Raw genomic sequence first — 24,978 nt, forward strand, 5'->3', positions numbered from 1 at the left:
GGGTGTTCACTGGGCTGGGCTGTGGGAGGCGTCCCCTAAATGTTTTCTACATTTAGAGGTAAAGCCATCGTCTACAGGGAACACGCCTCTTTGCCTCTACCACACTGTCTCTCTCAAGAGCAAATCTAAAGTTATAATCTAGAGGTTATTATTTAAAGCCAAATGGCATGGACACTTAATTTAAACCAGATACCTCAAATATTGACTTTGCTTTAAGCTCATAAAGTGCCAGTCACTATAGCATATTTGGGTTTACGTAATACAGCTATACTGTCAACACTGTTTTATTGTTTTAAAGTAAGGCAATACAAAGAAGGCAGCTTCTTCATGAATAAAAAAGGCTTTGTAGTTCTGTCTTTATTTTTATTTATTTTTCATAGAATGTGTGACACACTTTAATTGGTGATCACATAAGTTGTCTCCAATTCTTTTGCAGATGCAGCTAATGTTAAAAAGTTAATATACTTATACATTCATCTTGCATGTTTCTGATTTCCTCATAGGAAAAATTCCCAGAAATTGAATTACTCTGACGAAGTGCACATAGGTTTTTAAGAGTTTTTATTTCTTTACAAATTGCCCTTCAGAAATGTTTATAAATTTACACTCCTACCAGCATTATGTGAGGCTCTGAAGTTTCTTGACACATTGGAAATAATAATTTTTTAAAAATTTGCTAATTTTATGGCAAAAATGATCTCTCTGATGATTTTTTTTGGTCTGAGGAATGATATTTATTTTTTATTTTTATTTTTATGTATTATTTTTCATATTTTTTCCATTATGGTTTATTACAGGATATTGAATATAGTTCCCTCTATCGTCATTTTTAAAATAGTCTTTGTGCCATGGTTAACCTCTTATGTACTTGTATTACAGCACTTAAAGTTTAATGCAACTTTTTCTTTAACGGGTGTCTTAGTTTGGCTGCCCTAACAAAATGCCATAGACTGTGTGGCTTAAACAGACATTTATTTCTCAGTGTTTTGGAGGCTGGGAAGTCCCAGATCAAGGCACTGGCAGATTTGGTGTCTGGTGATGGATGGCCCTCTTCCTGGTTCAGAGGTGTCCACATTCTTCCGCGTCCTCACAGACGGAGCTCTCTCTTTTATAAGATTGCTAATCCCATTCATAAGGGCTCCATCTTCATGACCTAATCACCTCCCAGATGGCCCATTTCCTAATACCGTCACATTGGAGATTCGGTTTCAACATCTGAGTTTCGTGGGGACACCAACATTCAGTCTAGAGCAGTGGGTTGAATGGAGATGATACCACACCTGCCTCAGAGCGATGCTCTGAAGATGCAGTGAGCTGTGTGTAACAGAGGAGCGCCTGGCACAGAGTCCGTGGCACACGTGTGTTCACTGCTGTTATTAGTGTTAGTTGTCCCTTGTTTTCAGACTCCTTCAGAGCACAGAGGAACTGCTTTTTATTATTTTATGTGTGACACCAAGTTACAGTCTTTGCTACGTAATAAAGGCTTAGAAAACGTTTTAATGAATGTTGAATTGTGCTTAAAAGCTGTTTATCCATGTCTTAAAAACATGTATCGATAAAAGGAATCAGTCCTATAACTGTCAACCTGAAGGTCTGTCTTTTCTGTCTTACTGTCTATTTTGGTGGTAAAAAGGCCAAATGTTTTTCAGTTTTTGGACTAGAAAATATATCTGTGACTGTTACAACAGAGGCATGCTTTACTGGCACAGACGTGTTTCTTAGAAGTTGTAGAAACTCATGTTTTCAAGCCAAATTATACTTTATTCACTTTTTATTTTTTTTTTCAGTTTTAATGCTGTTACTTACTTCATAGGAAACTTTGATTTTTTTTTTCAAATTATATTTTAAATGCATGAAGAGAGTTAGCCATTCCAAAGAAATCTGGTGAATCTTTTGTAGACTGAAGGATTCCGTAGTAATGTGAATATTAATACCTAAATGTATCAGTTTCAAGAATTCAGATTTGAATTTAGGAGTTTCCTTGTAGTGAAGGATCCCTGTGGTTTTTCTGCATGGTGCTTAATAGGCTGTAGGCTTTGGACTAAAAGAGGTAACATCATTCTCTTACCTCATTCTTGCTTAGATGTTTGTTTATAAAATGTGGTTGTGTTGGAAAGTACCTTAAGCTCCAGTCTGATCTAGATTTCTTGGAAGTCTGTGTGTGCATGTGTGTGTGCGTGCGCACGCGTGCACGTGCATTTAATTAGAAAAACCAATGAATATCATCTTAAATATCCTATCATTGATAAATACTGACATTTGTATACTTCACTGTGAAGGAAGGCACAGACATTAATTTTGGAAGCTTACCAAAGTAAGGTTAATGTTATATTAGTCAGTTAAAATTGTAACTTCCTTACTCATTTTTTTTCAGATTTAGATCTAAGACACAAATCTCTTTGTTTACTCCATCAACCTTATCCAAGCTATTGAATATAGCCCAATATTACCTAATGTTTATCTTTTTGGGTAGGCAGATTTGTAAATATATTCTTTTGGTTCTGTGAGTCCATTGCCTATCTCCATATGATTGATTATAAAAGGTTACTATTTAATGGAACGGATGTCTATAATCCCAAAGAAACAGACATAGCACAATGTGTTTATCCAGGCCTACTTCATGGTCAAGGGTACAGGAATGGTGAGCACAGAAACTTGTTTTCTTCTACTGTTCGTAAGATAACTGCTTTTAGCCTTTTGATGATTACAGCATACCTTTATTTTTGAATTTCTAAATAATGTTTTAAGCTTAAGAATTACTTGAGAAGGATATTGGACCGTTTGATTTGAGACTGCTTTATTTAAATCAGAAAATGTTTAATTACCGTAAAGAGTTGTATATTAGATTCTTTATTAAAATTGTTCTAAATAGATAGCTGTGCTTGAGATTTAATTTGGCATGTGTAATCACAACACTCATAGCATCTCTAAGATTTTATTTAGGGCATTGTGGAGATTTTATTACAATGTTTATTACAATTAGATTAATGCAGTTCAGACAATTAAAAGGTGTCATGTAAAGTTTCATTTATAACTTTTTATAACTGGAAAGAGACATCCGCATTTTAAACATGAAAATTGTACAGCGAAGTTTTGATTTTCATGGAAATCAAATCCAACGAGTAGTTATAAGTAATGAAAGTAGAGCCCCGGATTTCCTTGGTGGCATCTCTCCAGTTCAACAAATACTTACGAGCTGTTACGGCGGAGTGCAGACTCCGTATTGGACAGATTCCTACCGCTGAGGTCTGTGCCACGTAGTGGAGGAGAGAGCCTTTCGTGTGGATGCCCTTGGCCCAGCAGAGAGGACCGCCTTCCTTTCCTGCCCGGGGAGGTGTCTATGCAGTGCTATGGATGGTGGAGACCTGGAGACGAGAAGCTGTGCCTGGTGGTGGGGGTGTGAGTGGGACTGGGGTTGGGGGTGGGCTACAGTGCTTCTGGGAAGAAGAGACATATATATTTGTAATGCATTGCACAACTGTGTCCCAGTTGCCTGCAGAGTCTTGGGAACCCTCAGCTGTGCCTCAGTGTTTCATGGGTTCAGAGGCAGACCTGGAAGGGAAGGCAGTGAAGGAGACAATGAGCAGTGGGAGGGTGCTCGGCCCCTTGCCTGGCCTTTCAGGCCTTTTCTGAGGATCCTGGGATGTGTAGACCAGAGGCCAACAGCTGGTGGTCAAAGTCAGCCCATGGGTGTGTTTCATTTGGTTTCCTAGTATTTAAAAACTTAATTTAAAACAGTCAACATTTCAAACATAGAGTTTACATGGAAATCCAGTTGGAAAGTGGGCTGCATTTAGTCACTTTCCTACGGGCAGTTGGCCGGAGCTGAGGAACGGTTGCCTTTGTTTATGTCTCCTGCGTGACCCTTGTAGCTGTTTGGGTTTGCAGCCCCCGCAGTGGACCTTGGCCGGCTCCAGTTTGTGGTACCCCTTGAGGGTACGATAAGCCTCTGTCCCTCACTCCTGCCTTCTGTTTCCCAGTCCGAAAATCAGCACCGGCAACAGATATCAACCTATAGACACAAACAGAAAATGAAGGTGTGTTCATCATGACTCTGATATTTATAGGTTTTTTTTTCTTTGTTTATAGTATGTTTACCATGTTCATGGAAAGTGCTTATATTTTCTGTCTTCTCTTATTTTCCTTATTACTGGGACAAGCAATGTTTGTGTTCATTTCATTTCATTGCAGAGTGGCCAGGAGACAGTTACTTTAAGCAAAGTGCATCCACTTTAAAGTTTTCTAAACTTTTCATATAGTCTAGACAAATTTTTTCCTGAAGCGGGTTGAATTCATAAACATCATTTTGAGAATCAGATGCGTGTTTTTATCTTAAGCTATATTATTTTGTCTTCATATCTGTCCAATTAGTCTAGTACTAACAGGGTGAAAAGCAGTTTTATTTGTAAGGATTTCCTAAATTGTATAAGGATTATAAAATATTTTTCTTCTCTTTTCTTACAAAATTCTCCCAGCGAGTTGAAAATGGTGACTTCAACTGGATTGTTCCAGGAAAATTTTTAGCATTTAGTGGACCACATCCAAAAAGCAAAATTGAAAATGGTAGGTTTTTCTTTATTTTACCCTCCAAAAATTTATTTCAGTTTACCTTCTCTAATTTCTTAATTTCCTCAGATAATCTTTACATTTGGTAATATTTTCCAGGGAATATTTATTGATTAAAAAAATGGAACAGTAGTAATAGTGTGTTAAATGTTAGCGTTCAGTAAGTGGAACTATAATCACTGTTTTAAAACTAGCACATTTTTAGGTTGCTATAAATAGGGTGTTCGCTTTACCTGGCCCAGTGATCAAAGGAGAATCTGAGAAACAAACTGCTCAAAACAAGGAGCCGATTGCTGAAATCCGTCAGTGGTTCTCTGGCTGATTTGCTGGTAGAGTGCTACGCATCAAGGTCTTCTCTGGGGGCACATGTTGAATAGTGATGACGATGATGACCATGGGTGTCATTTATGAACTTTTTTACTGTGTGCTAGTTACTGTCTAATCACAGCATCACCTCATTCAGTGCACTCACAAGTCTGTGAGGTGTAGGTACTCTTATCTCCATTTTACAGAGGGGGAAACTGAGGCTTATGAGTAGGGAATTTGCCCCAGGTCACAAAGTACCCGGCAGCCCCAGTGGTACTCCAACCCCAGCGCTGGGCTCCTAAACATTGCCGCTACACTCATCTATTCAGTTCCGTCATGGCAACTAGGAATAATTTTCTAGCTGAGAGTGATTGGATAACTTATTTGCAGTATATATATAACTAGGGGCATATAGAAGAAGAAAAGGCAAAAGAAAATAATAAGCCTCGAATAAAACATGATCAGCTGTGTGAGTTTCCCATTCATATGTATTTCTACTTATTTATTTATTTTTAACCTAACATTCCCTAGAATACAAGTAATGATAGGCACCAAACGTTTAAGAATAATTTATGGGAGGAGAGAAGTACATAAAATTAAAAAAAAAAACCAAAACACCCATGAACATATCAGCTCCCTTTTTGCTCTCTGTCCGGTCACAGAGCTGGAACAGTCGTCCTCTGAGGGAATGTAATTTGAAACTCCTAGTCTAGACTTCTTCTTTTTTCATCACCATCACCACCACCACCATCATCATCATCACTTATTCTAAAATCATCATCATCATCATCACTTATTCTAAAATCTAGTTTCGCTGTATATGGTTATTCGTGCATTTTGATTTGATAATTTGTTTGGGTCTCTGTGCACGTGCTCATCATTTCACACCTGGGACATCTCTCCAGGGAGCTCTGCTTGAATCACAGTTTTCCTCTGGGGATGGGTGGTCCAGGTCCTTCGAGTTATCCTAACAAATAGGAGGTCTCTGTCCCGAAGCCAGAATTAGATTTTCTCATTCACCAGTTTGCTTGTGAATCTTTTTAGCCCCAGACATTGATTGATTAACCTTTTGTCCTGTTGGGTTGTATTTGTTGAGGGCTTGGGGAAACCACTTTCTCTTGGTCTTACAAACCAGGATTGATTAAACCTCCCTCTGGTCTTTTGTGAAAAATGATCTGACTTGGATACAGAAAACCTCAGTCGGAGTAGGTTTGTTGTTGGGAATTCATTTGGCGAAAGTGAAAGAATTTTGCCATTTAGGATTCACCTGTTTTATGAAATTTTCTTAAAGAGAAAGTAAGAAATATAATTTAAAAAACCATTTAAAATATTTTTATGGAAATAATAGATGCTTTTTGAAAAGAAGAAAATGCAGATGAAATAATAAAACCAGCATAAAAGTGACCTATAATTCTACCCAAGTTTTCTAGGTTTACTAGTTGGTGGTGGGATTACTGGGGATTTTAATTTTCTTTCCAGCTGCTTCTTTATACTTTTTGTATGTATTTTTTTCTCAAAGAATACACACACACACTTATAAAAATATTTCTTTTCTTCTTGTTTACCAGCATGGAGTCATAATACGATTACTGTCCTACAGCAGCTTTTTTCATTTAATATATCACAGAGTTCTTTCCATGGCAGTAGCTATGAATCTTCATTATAATTTTTAATGTTTGCATTCAATGATTGTGCCATGATTTTGTTAACAAATCAATTAATTTTTGAATGAGATCTAAGTCATTTACACTTTTTCGCTTTTAAAAAACCGCAGTAGTTGGCACGCGTGTCTATACATTTTTTTTTACATTCTTTTTTTATACATTTTTTTTTGCAGCTCTACTTCCTTCTCTAAATTCCTAGAATCACTAGATAAAAGGATATGAATATTTTGTGTGTCAATTCTTAATTGCCACAAATCTTTAAAAACTCTTTTAGGCCCCACGTGGCAATACAGGGAGTAATTAGCCACCACTTGCGTGTGCCAGGAGTGGTGCTGAGCTTTTCGTGCGCACCCCACCTGTTTACTAATCAGAGCCACCCTCTGGAGCAGGTGGTGGTAGTTCTGTGGAAGAGAAGATGGAAGCTTGGTAACCTAACTTGCCCAGGTTCACAGGGCTGGAAAGTGGCAGCGTGTCTCTGATTCCAAATTCTGTGTTCTTTTTAATTTTACTACAGAGGAAGTACATGTTCATCATAGAAAATTTAAGCAGTCCAGCTAAAAAGTCACCTGCACTTATATAATCTAGAAATCACCACTGTTAAGATATTGCTCTATATGCATCTTTTTATCTATGCATGTATTTTGCCCCCTCACACTGAGGAAAAAAGGTCTGAACATGCTGCTTACCTAATACCTGCCAGTTTTTATGATGTGTAGCACAATTCCATTTAAGGCTGTTGTTGGTAAAATACTGATATTTTACTGGAATCCCCATTTTAAGATCTGATACTCACTGGAAGCTTCATCGTAGTTTTTGTAAAGGGCTTTAACTTTGTAAATCCTTTTGGACGTAAGACAATAATTTTATGATGGAATTAATGAACTTGCTCCAATGACGGTGAAATCCTGGTGCGTTCTTCTTTCCTTTTGAGTTGGAAAAACCCTTTGTTTCCTGAGATAACTACAAGTCATTTCAGGGATTTGTTAGTAGGAAAGTTAGATTTTTAAGCTATTTTTAACACTCAAATAGCTGTTGCTAGGATGTAGCAAAAGGAAGCCCTAAAATCTTTCTCGGGATCGGGCAGAATGCATTCTAACAGCCTTAAGTGCGGGCTGCGTCAGCAGAGACCAAGCAGGGGTGTTTTGCAGCCGTCTCTGTTCGCATTGTTTTGACACAGGGGAAGACAGGAGCCCTACCTTTTTTGGTTAAACAAGTTTGAATTGATAAATGAGTAATATAGCAGTAGAACAAAGCATATTTTGGATTTCAAGTTTTCCCCCCAAACCCCCAAATTCTCAGGTGGCAATATCCTTCTCATCTCTGATAAAAAAGAAAGAGGGAAGAGGGTGTAGCTGTGGTTGAGCTCACGCATAGCATGCGTCAGGTCATGGCTGTCATCCCCAGTACCTCTGTTACATAAAAATAAAATAATAAGTAAGTAAACCTAGTTACCCCCCACCCCCCCAAAAAAAGAAAGAAAAAAGAGGGAGAATAGGAAGAAGAAAGAAAACACAGAGAAAGACAGTTTGAGATGGGAATCCAGCAGTTAGAAGCGTCAGCGCGCTCACTGAAGGAGAAGCCAGGTGTGACGAGCCTGGGCTGCTTCCGCCCCTAATTGGCTGTGTGAGCTTCCGCGAGTCCCTCAGCGCTTCTCAGCATCAGTTCCCTCATATGTCAAATGGGGGAAATAAGATGCACATGGTAGGCATTTGGTGAGGAGTAGAAATATTATAGGAAGTACCTTGCACAGTATCAGGCACATTAATAGGTGTTCTTTAGATAGCAGATATTCTGATTGCATTTTTTAATCATTTTTATGAATTTTTTATCATTCACATTTTTATCATGAACCTAAAAACATTTTATTACATATTTTTTTTGCTTTCCACATTTGCCTGCCTATTTTGCAATTTTTACTTTTAATAACGAGTGGGTGGGCTAGTCATTAAACTCAACTGTTCTTCAGTTCCCTAACTTTAAATGAGGAGCTGGGAAGAGACGAATTCTGCAATCTCTCTTAGCTTTGAAATTGTTTCTGTTGGGTCAGCGCCAGGGCCCGGCCTGTGCTTTACCGATGCCAGGGCGCCATCTAGCGGCCAGATGGAGTAAGGGTCGGATGAATGTTTCCTCAGCTCCGTGCCCTTTTCTAAATCCAGTCCGCCATCAGAAGCACCCAAATACACTGAAAACACCCGCAAACAGTTGTTCAGAAGTCAGAGGATATTGTCACTGTTTGTTGGCTATAACTCGTTTTTGAGAATTTTTAAATAAACTTGCTCACCAACTGTAGGAAGTAAAGCTCCTAATTTTCATGTAATGTCCTTTTTGAGATCTAACCAACAGAATCAAGTTAGATTTTACCTGAAACCATCCCCAGCACAGGCCCTGGAAGTTGACTGCCAGGGCTCAGATGCTGCCTCTGTGTCTTCCTAGCAGCGTGTGCAAGGGCCAGTTCGCTTTTTCAGGCACCAGTGGCTGATTGTAAGGTTTAATGAGATGATACACGTGAAGCACTTAGCTTAGGGCCTGGCACACAGTAAGCACTTAATAAATGTTAGATGTGGCTGTTACCATTATTGTTACTATTTTGGTGACCTGTTGCCACATTTGGATAACTGTCCAGTGTTCTTTTCTCAAAAGATACACATGGTTGAATAGTAGGTTTAAGTATATTATCTGTAATGCTGTTTACTCCTGCTAGATGTTCCTATACGAAAAGAGAAGTTCTTACAGCCTTGGTGAGGAGCAGAAGGGACAGATACCAAGCAAACCATTAGCACACTTCATGACAGGTGTCATGGTATGCTAGGAACCCAGAGTCAGAAGCGCTCGCCAGCTGTCACACCAGGGGATGGCTTCCCATGTGTGCTCATGAGCCCTCTCCTTCTCATTCCTTCACGGTAGAAAAGCTGTTTCCTTGTGCCAACCACAGTTCTTTTTCCCTTTAGGCTGGAAAATGATTTGAGCAAATAAAGCAACTAGGAAAACAGATTTGATTTTTTTTCCACATTGAAAAGCATCCATTTTATTTTCTTAATGTGTGTGTATAAGTCACGATTTCAACACAGAAGATTGTAAATAAGCTATGTATTACTTGTTTGCTCGAAAGCAGCATGGCTTGTGAAAATCTGGTCTGAGGATTAGTTAGCCTGTTTGCCAATTCTGCCTCCATCCATTGTGTGACCTTGGACTAGTGAGGGCTTTGGTTGTAGGCAGCAGAACCAACTCTGGTAAATTAAACCAAAAAGGCATATTGGAATGATGTTGCGGGGCTCACAGCCTCCAAGGGAAGGCTGGAAAATGAGGCTTAGATCATGAACAGGATCTAAGGGAGATCATTGACCAGCAGGGTCCAGGCAGGAATGGAAACCACTTTATTTCAAACAGAGTGAATGCAGTATAAAGAATTTGTTAGAGAGAAGGCTAAAAAGTAAAAGAGCAACTCTGGAAAAAAAAAAAAAAAACAACAAACCCCAGCATATTAAGGAGGAAATAGCGGCTGCCTTTAAGGCTGCGGGGACAGCTTGGCTGGGGCCAGGAGCTCTGAAGGGCGTGCCACACAGCCAGGGCTTGCGTTTTGGGGGCTGACGGGTAGAGACGGTGAGGCTGGGCTGCAGGCTGGTGCCGGGGGTGCCTCCTGCGGCTGAAGCCATGCTGGCAGGAAAACAGCCCCGCCTCTGGCCTCCACCTGCTCCAGACGTGCTTTAGAGCCTCCCATCTTTCTAAATGACAGGAAGCCAGTGGGAAAGGTAGGGGGAAATATCATATGTGGACCCCAGCCCTGGCATATGAGAGCTGGCTTGCGACTAAGAGAAGATAGGAAATGACCAGCAGATGCAAGGTTTGAGGCAGCAGGAAACAGAGCCAAGGACACAGTGCAGAAACTACTGGTTCACTTTGCTGGCCGCTGGAGCCCACTGTCACGAATGAGTTCTGAGTAAGATAGTCTCACCTGATATGCACTGAATGGGTTCCAGCTGTGCTGATCAGGGCCCCCTTAACCCCTGGGGCGGCTGGGCAAGGCCTGCAGTGGCCAAAGCCCCCAGTGGTCACCCTGCTTGACTGGCTGAGTCTAGGTCATGTGTCTGTAACCAGCTGACAGCAGCCCCCAGGGGTACTCTGTTGATGCCGGACCCTCTCATAGCAGAAGAGAGGTCAGGAGCTGACTGCTTGTTCTCGTCAAAAAAAAAAAGAAGATGTCCTCAAAGAAGGATTACTCAACCTCTTTTGGTTTCCTAACCTGTTATATGGGGTTTACTATTTTTATCTTGATAGGTTGTTTAGAGAAGTATAGGAAATTGTATGCCACTGTGACTTGTACATGGTAGGTGCTTAATAATCCATCTCTTTTTGTGGGAGATTGCACTGAGAGTAAAACCATCCATCTGGCAAAAAAGCCTTTAACTGTAAGTCAAAAGTATTTGTCACGTGGAGTAAAAAGCACAGAGAGTCGTTCCAGGCTTTTTGCACATTTGAGCGCCCCAGGGCGGCCTTGGTTTGGCTTGGGAGAAGTGTGTTCCCAGGATGTGAGTCCTAGAGGTTGAGGTTTTGAACATTCATGAGCCATTTCCAGTACTTAGAAGAAATTTTTTCCCTTCCTATGGTGTTTGCTCGTTATTTAGACTTTAGGCTGCTGGGACCCGACTCTCATGAAATGCGCCTTCCTGCCAAGCCCTGATGAGATCTTCACTGTGAAGGGTTTTCGCGTTCCCAGGTTCCGGAAGGTGGAACGTGTGCCTTCTGCTTACAGCTCCTCTTTTCCTCCCAGGTTATCCTCTTCACGCTCCCGAAGCCTACTTTCCTTATTTCAAAAAGCATAATGTGACTGCCATCGTGAGGCTGAACAAAAAGATTTACGAGGCGAAGCGCTTCACGGACGCGGGCTTCGAGCACTACGACCTCTTCTTCATCGACGGCAGCACGCCCAGCGACAGCATCGTGCGGAGGTTCCTGAGCATCTGCGAGAACGCGGAGGGTGCGATCGCCGTCCACTGCAAAGGTGCGGGCGAGCCGCGAGGCCTCGGGCGTCGGGGCTTCTGAGAGTGGGTGGGCCGAGAGACAGCAGGCCATGTGAAACAAAGCAGTTAGTGTCTTAGGGGGGAAAAAGTCACGTTTGGTTTCAGAAAACGAGAACGCAAACAAGGGTTGTTCGTTACCCTTTCTCCTTCTCTTGCAAAATTGCCCATCTTTCCCCCATCGTCCTTCACCCATCTGATATTAACGCTCCCATTATTTGACCCAGCTATCTGGAGCCCGGCTGCACCCTCCCTGCACCCCTCCCCTCCCCTCTTGGTCTTTTGCATCACGGAACAGAGTGTCTCCCCAGCCCATTGCCTGGGGACCGCAGCATACCGGGGTCATCGCCAGCGTCCTTGCCACGGATGTGTTACTGCCTCTTTGAATGACTGAAAGACTTGGTTATATAAATACATCCCTGGTCTCTAGGGGTGAGTACCTTGGGGCAAAGGTTGTTCAGATTATAGGAGATGTAGGGTTGCCAGATTTAGCAAATAAGAATACAGGACACCCAGTTAAATCTGAATTTTAGATGAACTGTTTATCTAAAGGTTTCCTGTTCACAGACGCCGACTTCGAGCACTTCGACCTCGTTTATCTTTTTTAGTGTGTCTCAAACTTTGCACCGAACATACACTCTGCATTTTACCTCGCAGCCTTCTGTCAGCTCCTCAGAAAATATGAAATAACATTTGGTCTAAGCCTGCTTGTTAGACTCTGAGGAGGCTCACAGTCTAGATTTTCCAGCACGGTTAAGGTATTTTACTGGGGTCCTTGATTTCCGTGAGGAGGAACCACTTTTGGCCGCGGAGCACATGCAGCTCTTCATTCTGCCGCTGGGTGGTGCTGTTCTCCGGTTTCCGAGTCTGAGAGCCGGTTTGTCTCGTTTTATGCTAATTGTCTAGTAGGTGTTGGGGATTGTGCTGCTCTTTTCCTGTGCCTGGTGCTGCTGTAACTGACTTACTCAGATGAGCATGGCTTTGGTTCTGACAGAAATTAAAATACCATTTTGTAGGCCCTTGTTTCTATGTTTAAGAATTGAGTAGGTGGAGGTACTTTGCCGAGCACGTGAGCAGCAACGAGAAGCTGCATTTTGCCGGAGCCCCGGCGAGGGAAACGAGCTGCATGTGGCCCCCGGCTTCGCTGAGGCCTCCGTCTGCCAGGCTCCGTCCTCGGTGACGAAGGCCCCTCCCGCTCCTCCAGTTTCTCGGCGGGATGGGGCCCTGCCTTGCCGGACCTCCTTTCTCCGGGGTCGGGTGGTGCATCTGTTGGGCAGGTGTCTTTTTGCTCACTCCTTGTAGACGCCTGCTTTCCTTTCTGCCAGGTCACAGTCGGGGGGCGGTGAGCTGGCTTGCGCCTGATGTGATCCAGCCTGACTTTACCTCTCCATCCCATTTTGCTAAAGACTGCCCAGGCCCAAGGAAAAGCCTGCATTTCACATGCGGTCGGCCCTCTGTATCCGTGGGATCCCCCTTCCACCAATTCGGCTGCCAGAGACTCCAGCATCTGCGGATTTTGTTATCCGCGGGGTCCGGGAACCAATCCCTCGCGGATACCAAGAGAGGACCGTATTTCAAGTTATCCCTGGAATTTGAGAGCTAATGGGAATATGGCAGCAACTAACGTTTAACAGGAGATATGTGGTCTTTTTAAAGTTTATTTTTGTGTCATAAAAGTCAGTATTTTTTCCTGGGATTAATTTGGCCTTATTTCCTAGTCAATTAGTTTAACGCTTACCAACTCACATGATTTCTCTGTGTGTCGTGTCTTGGATTGACAAATTTAAGGGAGAAGAAATGCAAAGTTTTCATTAAAACTCAGGATCTCTCTCTTTTTTCTTCCTAAGTTTTTAATTTTTAATTTTTTTATTGAGGTATAGTTGATATACAATAATATAGAAGCTATAAGTGTACAATATAGTCATTCACAACTTTTAAAGGTTATGCTCCATTTATAATTATTATAAAATATTGGCTATATTCCTCGTGTTGTATAATATATCCTTGTAGCTTATTTTATACTTCATAGTTTGTGCCTCTTAATCCCCTCCCCCTATTTTCCCCTCCTCTCTTCCCTCTCCCTGCTGGTAACCCCTAATTTGCCCACTATATCTACGAGTCTGTTTCTTTTTTTTTGTTACGTTTACTAGTTTGTTGTACTTTTTAGATTCCACCTATAACTGATATATTTGTCTTTCTCTGTCTGACTTATTTCACTTAAAACTCAGGCTCTCTCTTGATAGCACTCCTCACCTAACAAACATGGGAAAAATAAAACTCTCTGGTGTTAAGCATTCTTGTTACAGACATCCTCTTTATTACGTCCTTGGCCTGTGAATGGTGACCTTGTAAGAAATGTTAAGGAATATATATATGTTATATTGTAGAGATTTTTATATTTTAATCAGGATCTTTAGCACTGAGGTCAGTTTTTACATAGGAAGGTCACATTCACATGTGGTGGCATTTATTTGAGAGTGTTATTCCACTTGCCTCCACTTGTACACACATGTAGGATTGTTCTATAAGGATTACACCTTCAATTTAATTACAGCTGTATTGCTTTTAATAGCATACTTAGCTACTATTGGCATGTTAATTATTTTGACATCTGCCCTAATTAGGTGAGCTTAATTTTCTGGGAATTAAAGCAGCACTAAGCATTTTAATTGAACTGCAGGAGGAGGGAGAGAGGATCTTATCACGGTGTCAAATGAACTTTGGTGGTGCTGAGAAGAGCGACTACTTCACGCCTCAACATAAAGTACTAAAAATAGAGACAAACCAGAAACTAATTTGCTGGGAATGTGTGAAATCTTACAACGATTCAGTATCTGCAGTTTGCCTTCTGCTTGATAAAAGGAATGGCTCTGATGTCGTGAAACTTTCTGGCACAAATAATCATTAAGAAGCCGGCAACATTGTGATGTTCCAGTCTGTGATTTTTGTTGTGCTGTAGGCATTTCAGAAAATGCCTGGGACTGGAAGGCCATCAGCGTTCCACCCGGTATAAATAGAAGACTTTTCAGCGTCTTCTCTCGCTATGCCAGGGAGCCCTTTAATTATGAACACTTCAAAAAATTTGTTGAAGTTTTTATAGAAACTTAGTGAAATGTTCTTATTCTGTTGAATTGTGGTAAGAGCGCCTAAGTATTGAGTGCTAAGTAGGTTCTTTTTATAGATATAAATTATAGACTTTTAAAAAGGGGGAGGCAACTTTAGTTTCAGAGAAATTTGAAAAATTTCTGCACCACCTTATTTTTTTGGTGTGTGTGAGTGATGAGGTGCCTAACCCAGGGGACGAGGGAGCGGGCAGCCTCTTGCAGGAGGGGAGGGGAGGGGAGCCGGAGAGGTGGTGGTGTCTGGGTGGAGAAGGAGGTGTTCTCACCAGACAGAGACTCCAATCGGTGGTTTGAGGCGAGGACCCTGTCGGCCATCCGGGCTTCCTGCCCCAGGCTGTCCAGCTGTGTTTTTATCAACACAATTATCTGCAGTCTTGTCAGATGTCTGGGGCACTGACAACTCTGCGGAAACAAAGTATCTGCTCTGGGCAGAAACATGAAGTAGATTCTTCTAGTATAGGAAGAAAGTCCTCCTGAGACCATGATTAAGCTTCATTCTTCTCTGAAGAATGTGGATGCTTGATCTGGGGCAAAATGTACTTCAGATGAAAACAGGTCACTCACACACATGCACACATACACCCGCACATCTAAGAAAACAGTGTCTAAGTGTAATTTTGAAAAAGGAAGGGTTAATGGAAGGGAAATGCCAGGCCTCTATAAACATGAGCTTGGTTGTAATTTCTTCCACATTTTTGATGGATTCGCAACCTCCGGGTAATAATGCCCCCAAGGGGGCAAAACTATTTTTGGGTGGTAAACACAGTTTCCTTTTTCTGTATAAAGAGCAGATTTACACATAGTACACATAAAGAGACATGCAGTCTACCTCTGGTGGCAAAATCATGGGGGGCAATTAGGAAAAAAAAAAAAGCCTGGAGAGGCTGTTGTTTGGGGAGAGGTGAGGGGGCAGTAGTGAAGAAAGGCTGAGAAACACTGATTTAGAGACATACTTCTTTTTTTTTTTTTCACATATTCACATTTATGAAACTAGGGTAGCTCGGGAAATTGATAGCATATCATAGTTTGATTTTTTTCTTACTTCGTGGAATTTAAACACTGGTATGTGGAAAAATTATCTTAAAAAGCACAAGTTATCATCTCAGCCAAGCAGAAAAGCACAAAAACAGTTTTCCCAATGCAATGGGAGCAGGAAGAAAGGGTGTGAATAAAATACATACAAGAGGGGAAAAAAGCCAATGGCGTGTTTTACACCATTAGATGACAAGATGGTATTTTAGATTTGCTGAGAAACTGTGTATTTCCCAGTCCCGAGGCGACTAGAGAAGACTGTCTTTAATGTTTCACTAGGAGAAGCTGACAAAAGGACTCCTCTTTTTGCAGAGGCCAGGGGGAAGTGTCAAACACATCAAAAAAAAAAAAAAACCAAAAAAAACAAAAAAACCCAGCCATCAACTTTCTCCTATTTCCTTTTCTAACTAAATGTTTTCATGGATGAAACTGACATTGTACCAGTTTTCCAGGCCAGAAGTATCAGTCATCGCTAACCTTGCCTGGGACCCAGTCAACACGTTTTTCCAGTTCGGCTCTTTCCCTCTGTTACCTCTGTCCACCCCAGTCCATGCCCCGTCCAGCCACCCTGGCTCTCCTGCCCCAGCCTTCCAGCACCTCTGTCTGGTCCCCGTCTCTGTCTTTGCCAACCTGGAGCTGTGCTGCTGCCACACCCATTTTTTTGTCCCCAAATTGATGGCAGCTTTTTTTTTTTTTTCTTGCTCTTTCCTCTGGCTAAAGGAAAAATCATATTTTTACATGGTAAGAGTTGTATGTTTATTAGTTGTTGAAAGTGTCATGGATTTCATAGTACTTTTTAAATGAGTTGAATTGTGTTAATCAGAGCAGCATCTCCACATGTTGGAGGAGTAATAACATATACAGGCAGGAGATGTGATCTGCTCAGTGCGCAGAGCACTGTGCATCTGGACCTGGGGACTCCAGAAGAACTCAGCAATCTGCGGTGTCTTCAGCCCACAGTTGATAGCCTGCTTGCCCTAAGTACCGGCTCCTCCACTGGACTCGGAGGTGCTCTTGGTTGGCCCCTCCACACCCCTCCAACCTTGTTTCCCACTCAACACACGGTGTATGCATTCTCCAGACCAGCCCAGCTTCCACTCATTGAGGAAAATGCTCTGTGACCTTCCTGTTCCTTAGAGTCTGCTGGAGTCTTTGTCATCACTAACACATTCTTTGAAGACACCAGCTGCTCACACGGTCCCCTCCTCCTTTCTCTGAGATCCCCTAATTTCTTTGCTTCTTGGTTAATATTCTTGTGTCTACAACTGCTCTGGTAACTCACTGTGGTCAAAAATTATATCCTCCACTTGTTTATATCGTTATCCTATGAGCAGAGCCCTGTCCTGGGGATCTGGTAGGCGGTGAATAAACATTTGAATCTAATGTTTAAAAACAAAGACAGAGCCACTTTGTCTTTCCATAAGAAAAGCTGTGCACGATAGGACGAGATTAAGCAGTGGAAGAATAACTCAGCATAGTGCTCTGCTCATGGGTGGTACTTAGCACTGAATTTAGTTCCAAAAAGCCGGATATGGAAAGATTTAGAAAATGCATATAACTAAGCATTGGTGGCTTAGTACTATAAACCTCACGGGGGCAGACATCCCGCTTGATCATGCTTCTGGCCCCAGTGTCCATCACAGCACCTCGTAATCAGCCGGTCTTGCTATTTGTAGAATGAGTGACTGACTGGATGAGCCAGGAGTGGAAAGAACTCTGGGATGATAGCAAGTGGCTATCATCCGGTAGTGGCTGCTCTATCAACACCTATTGGCTGAGGAAACAGTGAAACCCTGGTCTCTGAAGGAGTTACACAGAGGTTAGGGCGGCCACCTGACGGACACAGCATCGAAGCAGCTGTGAGTTAGGCAGCTGATGGGGCCTGGTGATGCTTACAATGTCTTCTAATTCTGATTCTATAATTCCTTTTTCTAAAATAAGTTAAAAAAAAAAAACCTTCACCATTTAAAAAGGCTTAAAAGATGGCCATGATAATACGATCAGTTACACTGGTGACGCAGGGGTCACAAGTACAAACTGTTACCTGCAGGTTCAGCTCAAGCCGGGCTGGGGCTGAGGAGCGGGAGCGTGGAGACACCTGACAGGCGACATTTTGCAAGTGCGTGTCCTGCAGCCAGCATGGCCTTCACAGTATTCACTGTAACAGTGATTCCCAAAGGCCTCAGGGATTGAACACTTCATAACTTTTTAAAACCTTTGCTCTGATTTTTATATTATTTTACATGTGTTTATTTTAGCCATGTGATCTATTTTTTTTAAAAATTCAAATTTTTGAGTTAGAATTATCTTTTAACCACCCCCCTCCACCCCAATCATGTAAAACGCATTACATTTTTTGTCAGGGTTTAAAAATTTTGCACTGCATTTGAAACCGTTGCCGTTTCTGGACAAAGTTTGGCTTCAGTGTTTTTGTGGGTGCATTTGCTGTATTTTGAATTGCTTGTTCTATTTCCTTTTCTCACAGCTGGTCTCGGAAGAACAGGGACGTTGATAGCCTGTTACGTCATGAAGCACTACAGGTTTACACACGCGGAAATAATCGCTTGGATCAGAATCTGCCGGCCCGGCTCCATCATAGGACCCCAGCAGCACTTCCTGGAAGAGTAAGTCGACCGTCTCCAGTTCGTCGTGCCGCCGCCGTGTGCCTGACCGTCTCTGCCTCTTGTTCCCCGACTGCGGACTGTGTCAGGCCCGTGGTTCTGAGAGGGCTGCGTTGTTAGAGACGTCTGTGCCTGTGACGGCACGTTGTTGATCTGACAGCTAATGCGTTCTAACTTGGAACCTTTTATATCTCTTAGATCGGGTGAGAGTGAGCAGAAAATCACAGAGCCATCTCTGCCTACCTTTTTTCTGTCATTTTCTACGTGTGATCTGGCTACAGTATAATTTTCTTATGTCATCCCACTTGGCACTTTTCATTTTTCCCTTTTGTTTGCATGTCTAAAAGCAGGATGAGAAAAAGCACACAGCTAAGGTCAGTCAGTGACTTCAGCGACGTTGCTGCTCCTCCGGCAACTCATTGTGCTGCTCGTGTAGCTGCAACTTATGAGCTACCAAGGAGGCAGTAAAGAGAGCTGGGTGTTAGCCCTGGCTGTGCCCCTAACTAGCGTTATGACCGCTGTTTAGAGGAACCCGTGTTAAGTTCCTTTTATTCATTCACATACTCATTCATTAACTGTTTGTCAAACCCCGGTCCACAAGGCGGAGAGACTTAACCTGTAAGGGCCCAACCCCTTAAAATTTCGGGAATTATCATCCATTTACCCATTAATGAAATGATGAGATGAAATTAGCACTAGCTGATTTAGGTCTGGCTCTAAATTGCGATCAGTTGGTGATATACTGAAATTTCAATTTTTTCTTTTTATATCTGGGATTTTTTTCCCCTTTTTATTCTTTTCACTTTTCTTTTTATTCTGGCTCTATTTTGAATGGCATTCTTTTCCAGATAATTAATTCCTTTCCCATTTAAATCATTTCACGTAGGTGAGAAACAAACGATTGTGAATTTCATAGAGAGAGGCTGTAAGCTAAAGCTGTGAGCATTTGAAATGGTTAAAAGGATGTGAGCTTGCTCAGGAGTTCCTTTAGGTGCCAACCCCAGAGGGAGTAACTGGGGGGGAAACAAAGGCTGGAACATGAGCAGTTATACTTTAGAAGAATGAGGCGGAAGTGTAATGAACACACAAGAAAAAAATACCCAAGATCAGGATCATTAAGATAGTAAGTTCCTAGGTTTTTGGCCTGTGAGATACAAGTGAAATTACTGTGTTGTCTTGGAGCTTCCTTCCGTGTCCCATTCTCTGCCAGTGGTTCCCACTGTTCTGCATTTTGCGCTCAGACTTGACGCATGGAGCTTTGTGCTGTGTTTCTGCCAGGTGCTTGTTGTACTAGTCACCTGCGTAAGTTGAATAAATGGCCTTCAGGTTAGAAAGTAAGAAACATTCCTAAGCTTGGATCTTTAAGCCATCTCTTAAAATCACTTGGAAGAATGTTCATTCATTAGGTACCTACTGAATACTCACCTTGCCCCTGGCTCTCTGCTCCGTGAGGTTCACAAGGTGAGGAGATGTAGCTGAGAACTGCCCTGGTCAGGTTCACCGAGATTTCTCAGGGCATCGGAGAAATGCCACCAGCCTCCCACTTTATGCCTGCAGCTCCTCCTCCCTCTTCCCTCCTCCGCCTCCTCTCTCTGCCGGGTCTCAAAATAATAACAGCAGGAGTTAGGGTTATGAGGCAAAGGCACTCTAAGATGAAGAAGGGTGTTTCATTTATAGATACTTAAGCCATAAAATTTAGGATCTTTACTTAGGTGGGAGTATTTATCTGTGAAACTGAGGTGCAGGGATGACTTCCATGTCCAACTGAAATAGTAAAGTCAGTTATTACGAATGCTTAGGTCAGAACCTTCCTGAAGACAGGTTCTCTGTCTGAGGCTTGTACCTTCCATGTTTTGCAGTACTTCCTGTGGAGCCAGTGTGGAAAATACCCGCATGGGCTTTCCCAGGCTTTTGGGTTGCCTCCGTCCAGGTGTCGGTCTGTGGCTTAATCTGCTTTGTGCCTCTAAGTGGCCCAGAGGTAGTCTTCTCTTTACTTGATCATGTACACTTTTTTTGTTCTCTCCTCTCCTACCTTTCTTTTTCAAGCCTGTCTTGATGTGCCTCCTGGCAGAGGACATAGTTTAAGGAGAGGCGGCTGGGACCCTGAGGGTGAGTGAAGTCTGAATTGTGTTCCCAGCAGCCGGCACACACAGGTCCTGAGATGAGGACAAGGGTACCATTTCTGAAGCCTAGAAAGAAAGCTAGTGTTGGGGGGAAATAACGAGCTGGGAGTGGGTGGCTTGAGAGGTAGGCTAAGTAAATTTTCATGAAGTGAGCGAACTCACGTAACCACCCTCCAGATCGGGAAATAGAACATTTACCGGCAAATGAGCAGCAGTACGCCTTGTGTCCTACCGTTCGCCACCCAGTCCTTCTGCCCAAGTAACCACGGTTCTTACTTCTAAATCCGTTGCTGAGTTTTGCCCAATCTTGAACCTCACATAAATGGAACCAAACACTATGTGTGTCTGACTTCTTTCACTCAACATTATCTTTTTTATTATGTGTATCAATAGTGTGTTCATTTTCATTGCTGTTTAAGTTGTTTTGAATATATGACATTTTAGCTTTTCTGGTGGTGGATATTTAGGTTGTTTCCAGTTCTTGGCTGTTTCATATCTTTTGGTACACCTATCTGCTGGATGTATACCTGTGAGTGGAACCTTCAGCTGTAACAGGTGCTACTAAAGAGTTTTGCAAAGTAGGTATGCCCTTGTACCTTCCCATCAGCATGGGTGGGAGTTCCAGTTTCCTCACATACTTACTAATACTTGGTAGTGTCAGTCTTTTAAATTCAAGCCACTGTATTTTGTTTGCAGTGGTAATTTGCTTAGTAGTTTTAGTTTGCTTTTTCCTGATGCCTAATGAGGCTGACCATCTTTTCATGTAGTTATTGGCCATTCATTTATTCTCTTATATGAAATGTCTTTTCACGTCTCTTCCCCATCTTTTTATCAGAGCATCTTTTCTTGTTTTTTTATAGAAGTCTAAATATTCTGGATGCAAGTACAGTGTCTGTTCTCTGTAATGTGCATATAGTCCCCTACTCATGTGGTTTCCTCTTTCTCTCTCTTAGTAGTGCCTTTTGATGAACAGAATTTCTTGATTTCAGTGCAGTCCAATTTTGTTAATCTTTTCCTAAATAGGTAATCTATTTTGTATTCTATTTAAGACATCTTTGGCAACCCCAATGTATGAATATATTCCTTTATGTTACCTTTCAGAAGCTCCATTGATTTTCCTATTGAATTTAGATCAATAATTCATCAGGAATAGCTTAATTGTAAGTTAACATGCAGTTGTAAGAAATGACAGAGAGAACTCTTGTGTACCTTTTACCCACTTTCTCTTAATGTAAACATCTCTCCTAACATTAACATCTTGCAAAACTATTGTATAATATCATAATCAGGATATCGGGGTCGGGGTAGGCGTACAGCTCAGTGGTAGGGTGCATGCTTAGCATGCACAGAATCCTGGGTTCAATCTCCAGTACCTCCATGAAAAAAAAGAAACAATTAGGATATTGACACTGATACAGTTCAGTACAGTTACAGGTAACATTTCCATCACTGTAAGAATCCATCAGATTGCCTTTTTATAGGTACTCTCCCTTCCTGCTCAAACCCCCTCCTTGACTCCTAACAGCTGCTCCTTTTTTCTCTCTTTTTATATTTTGTCATTTCAAGAAGGTTATATTTATGGAATCATAGAGCATTTAACCTTCTGGCTCGGCCTTTTTTACTCAGTATAGTTCTCTGGAGACCCCTCCAGGTTGTTGCATGTATCAATAATTTGTTCCTTTTTATGGCTGCGTAGCATTCCCAGGTATGAATGTGCTACTTTTAACCATCCACCTGTTGAAGGACAGCTGAACTGTTTCCAGTTTTGGGCTATTATGAATAAAGCTGCATAAATGTTCATGTACAGGTTTGTTCAAACATACGTTTGAACATAACATAAGTTCTCTGGGATGAGTGCCCAAGAGTGCAATTGCTGGGCTGTATGGTGCATGGCTAGTTTTATATGAAACTGTCAAACTATTTTCCAGAGTGGCCGTGCTGTTTTATACTTTTGCCAGCAGTGTTTCAGTGACTGAGTTTCTTTTCATGTTTTCCAGCATTTGTTTCTTAGGCATTCTGATAGATGTGTAATGATACATCCATCATTGTGGTTTCAGTTTGCACTGACACTGTAACTGTAAGTAGTAATGAACAACTTCTCATGTACTTATTTGCCATCCCTGTAACTTTTTGGTGAGGCACCTGTTCAGATCTCTTGTCTGTTCTTTGCCTTGCTTGTTTTCTTATTATTGAGGTTTGAGAGTTTTTAATATGTTCTAGATACTCGTCCTTTGTCTGATAAATGGTTTGCAAATATTTTCTCTCAGTCTGTAACTTGTCTTTCATTCTCTTAATGGGATTTCTAAAATTTTGATGAAGTCCAATTTGTCAGCTTTTTTCTCTGTTTTAGATCATGCTTTTAGGATCAAATTGAAAATCTCTTTGCTTAGCCCTAGATCCCCGTAGTTTATCATGTATTTTCCTAAAAGGTTTAGAGTTACGTATTTACATTTAAGTCTGTGATTCATTTTGAGTTAATTTTTGTGTAAGGCATGAGACTGAAGTCAAGGATCATTTTTTTGCCGCTGGATGTCCAGTGACTCTGGTACCGTTTGTTGAAAAGGTTATTTTTCTCTTCACTGAATTGCTTTTACATCCCTGTCAAAAATTAGATGGCATATTTGGATAGATCTATTTCTTTGTTCTTTATTCTGTTCCATCGAGGTAGGTGTCTTTCCATCCTCCAATGCTACGCTGTCTTGATTCTGTACCTGTACAGTGAGCCTTCACTTCAAAAGAATGATTCCTCCTACTTTTCCGTCTTTAACAAAATTGTCTTAGCAATGCCTGTTCCTTTTCTTTTCCATATAAATTTTAGAATAATCTTCCATAGCTACAAAAAAATCATGCTGTGGTTTTGGTACAAATGTGTTAAATCTCTATATCAGTTTGGGGAGAACCGACAGCTTTCCTGTTACTGAATCTTCTAGTCCATAAACACACTATGTCTCTTCATTTATTTAGGACTTCCTTGATTCCTTTCATCAGCATTGTGTAGCTTTCATCATATAAGTCCCATTTTGTTAGATTTACACCCAAGTATTTAGTTTTCTTTCGAGTGACTGTAAATGATATTGCATTTAAAATTTCAGTGTCCATGTGTTAGTTGCTCATATGTAGAGATACAGTTGATTTTCTATCTATATTTATTTTGTATCCTGAAATTTAAGAATATGTGTGTATGAATTCCTGGGAATTTCCATCTAGACAATCATGTCATCTACAGATAGGGACAAACTGTATTTCCTTTCCAACCTCTATGTCTTTCACTTCCTTTTCTTCCCTTGGTGCACTGGCTAGAACTTCCAGCACTGTGATGATTAAGACTGGGAGAGCAGACATCCTTCCTTTGTTCTCAGTCTTGGTGGGGAAAACATCCAGGCGTTCATCATTAAGTATTAATTGAAAGTCTATCAGTTTGTGGAAGTTCCTCTCTATTTCTGTCTTCTGAGAGTTCTTATCATGAGCAAGTATTGAATTTTGTCAAGTGCTTTTTCTGCATTGATTGATGTGATTATGTGATTTTTCTTTAACCTGTTAATGTAGTGGATTACATTGATTTTTTTTTATATTGAGTGAGCTTTGCACCTGTGGAATAAACCTCACTTGGTATGTTATAAATGGGGATTTTGAAAATGTGATCAAGTGAAGGATCTTGAAGTGGAGAGATTATTCTGGAGGCTCAGTGTAATCATAGAGGCACAGAGGGAGTCAGAGGAAGGGGTAATGTGACAATGGAAACAGATAGGACTGAAGCTGGAGGTAGGGGCCATACACCAAGGAATATGGGCAGCCACTGGCGGCTGAAAGAGGCAAGGGAACAGGTTCTCGCTTTGGAGTCTCTAGGAAGAACCCGCCATGCCAACATCTTGACTTCAGCTCAGTGAAACTGATGGTGAACTCCTGGCCTCCAGAACCATAAGAAAGTGAATATGCGCTCTTCTAAGCTTGTGGTAGTTGTTACAGAAGCTTTGTTTTGTGCAGACAAGAAACAAATACATCTGTGTACACAGTGTACATTTGTGTAGAGTCAGTAAGTATGTACAGTAAGATATACAGACCCTAATGTGAACATGTGTGTCCTGAACTTCTCTCATTCAGCACATTTTGACTTTGGAGTATCTGATATAGGAGAGTCCTGCAGCAGACAAGCTATTTAAAGAAGACTGGGCTGCAGCAATGTGTAAGATCAATCAGGTGGAGGGAGACTCGAGGCAGAGAAGCTAAAAAGGAGCCTTCTAATGTCTGAGGGGATGGGGACTTGCCAGAGAGGCTAGAAGTTAGACTGAAGAGCTAGAGATGGGCACCAGGGACATTTCAGGCAAATAAATCTCAGGCTCTGAAAACTGACTAATGATATGAGAGATGAAGAGCTTTGAAGTCTGACTAATGATATGAGAAACGAAGGGAGTGATGTCAGTGATGACGCAGAAGCATGAATAAGTAACACGTTCATTAGGAAAGAAGTAAGAGGATTAAAAAGTTTTCTGATAGCTTTTCATCTGTTGAAAATGACTGAACAAGTTAGA

The 24,978-nt window shown here is 41.5% G+C and overlaps 1 protein-coding gene across 4 annotated transcripts in view; it reads left to right on the forward strand.

Moving 5' to 3' along the window:
- Nucleotides 1–24,978, forward strand: part of CDC14A (cell division cycle 14A) — a 141,638-nt gene that overhangs the window by 79,994 nt on the left and 36,666 nt on the right. For all 4 annotated transcript variants that reach the window (XM_074370046.1, XM_045513257.2, XM_074370047.1 and 1 more), the window contains 3 exons: nucleotides 4,476–4,563; nucleotides 11,305–11,535; nucleotides 18,191–18,329. In XM_074370046.1, the coding sequence (XP_074226147.1) occupies nucleotides 4,476–4,563; nucleotides 11,305–11,535; nucleotides 18,191–18,329 (458 nt within the window). The remainder of the gene's footprint in view (nucleotides 1–4,475; nucleotides 4,564–11,304; nucleotides 11,536–18,190; nucleotides 18,330–24,978) is intronic.

Source organism: Camelus bactrianus, chromosome 9 (assembly GCF_048773025.1).
Source record: "Camelus bactrianus isolate YW-2024 breed Bactrian camel chromosome 9, ASM4877302v1, whole genome shotgun sequence".
Classification (NCBI taxonomy): Eukaryota; Metazoa; Chordata; class Mammalia; order Artiodactyla; family Camelidae; genus Camelus; species Camelus bactrianus.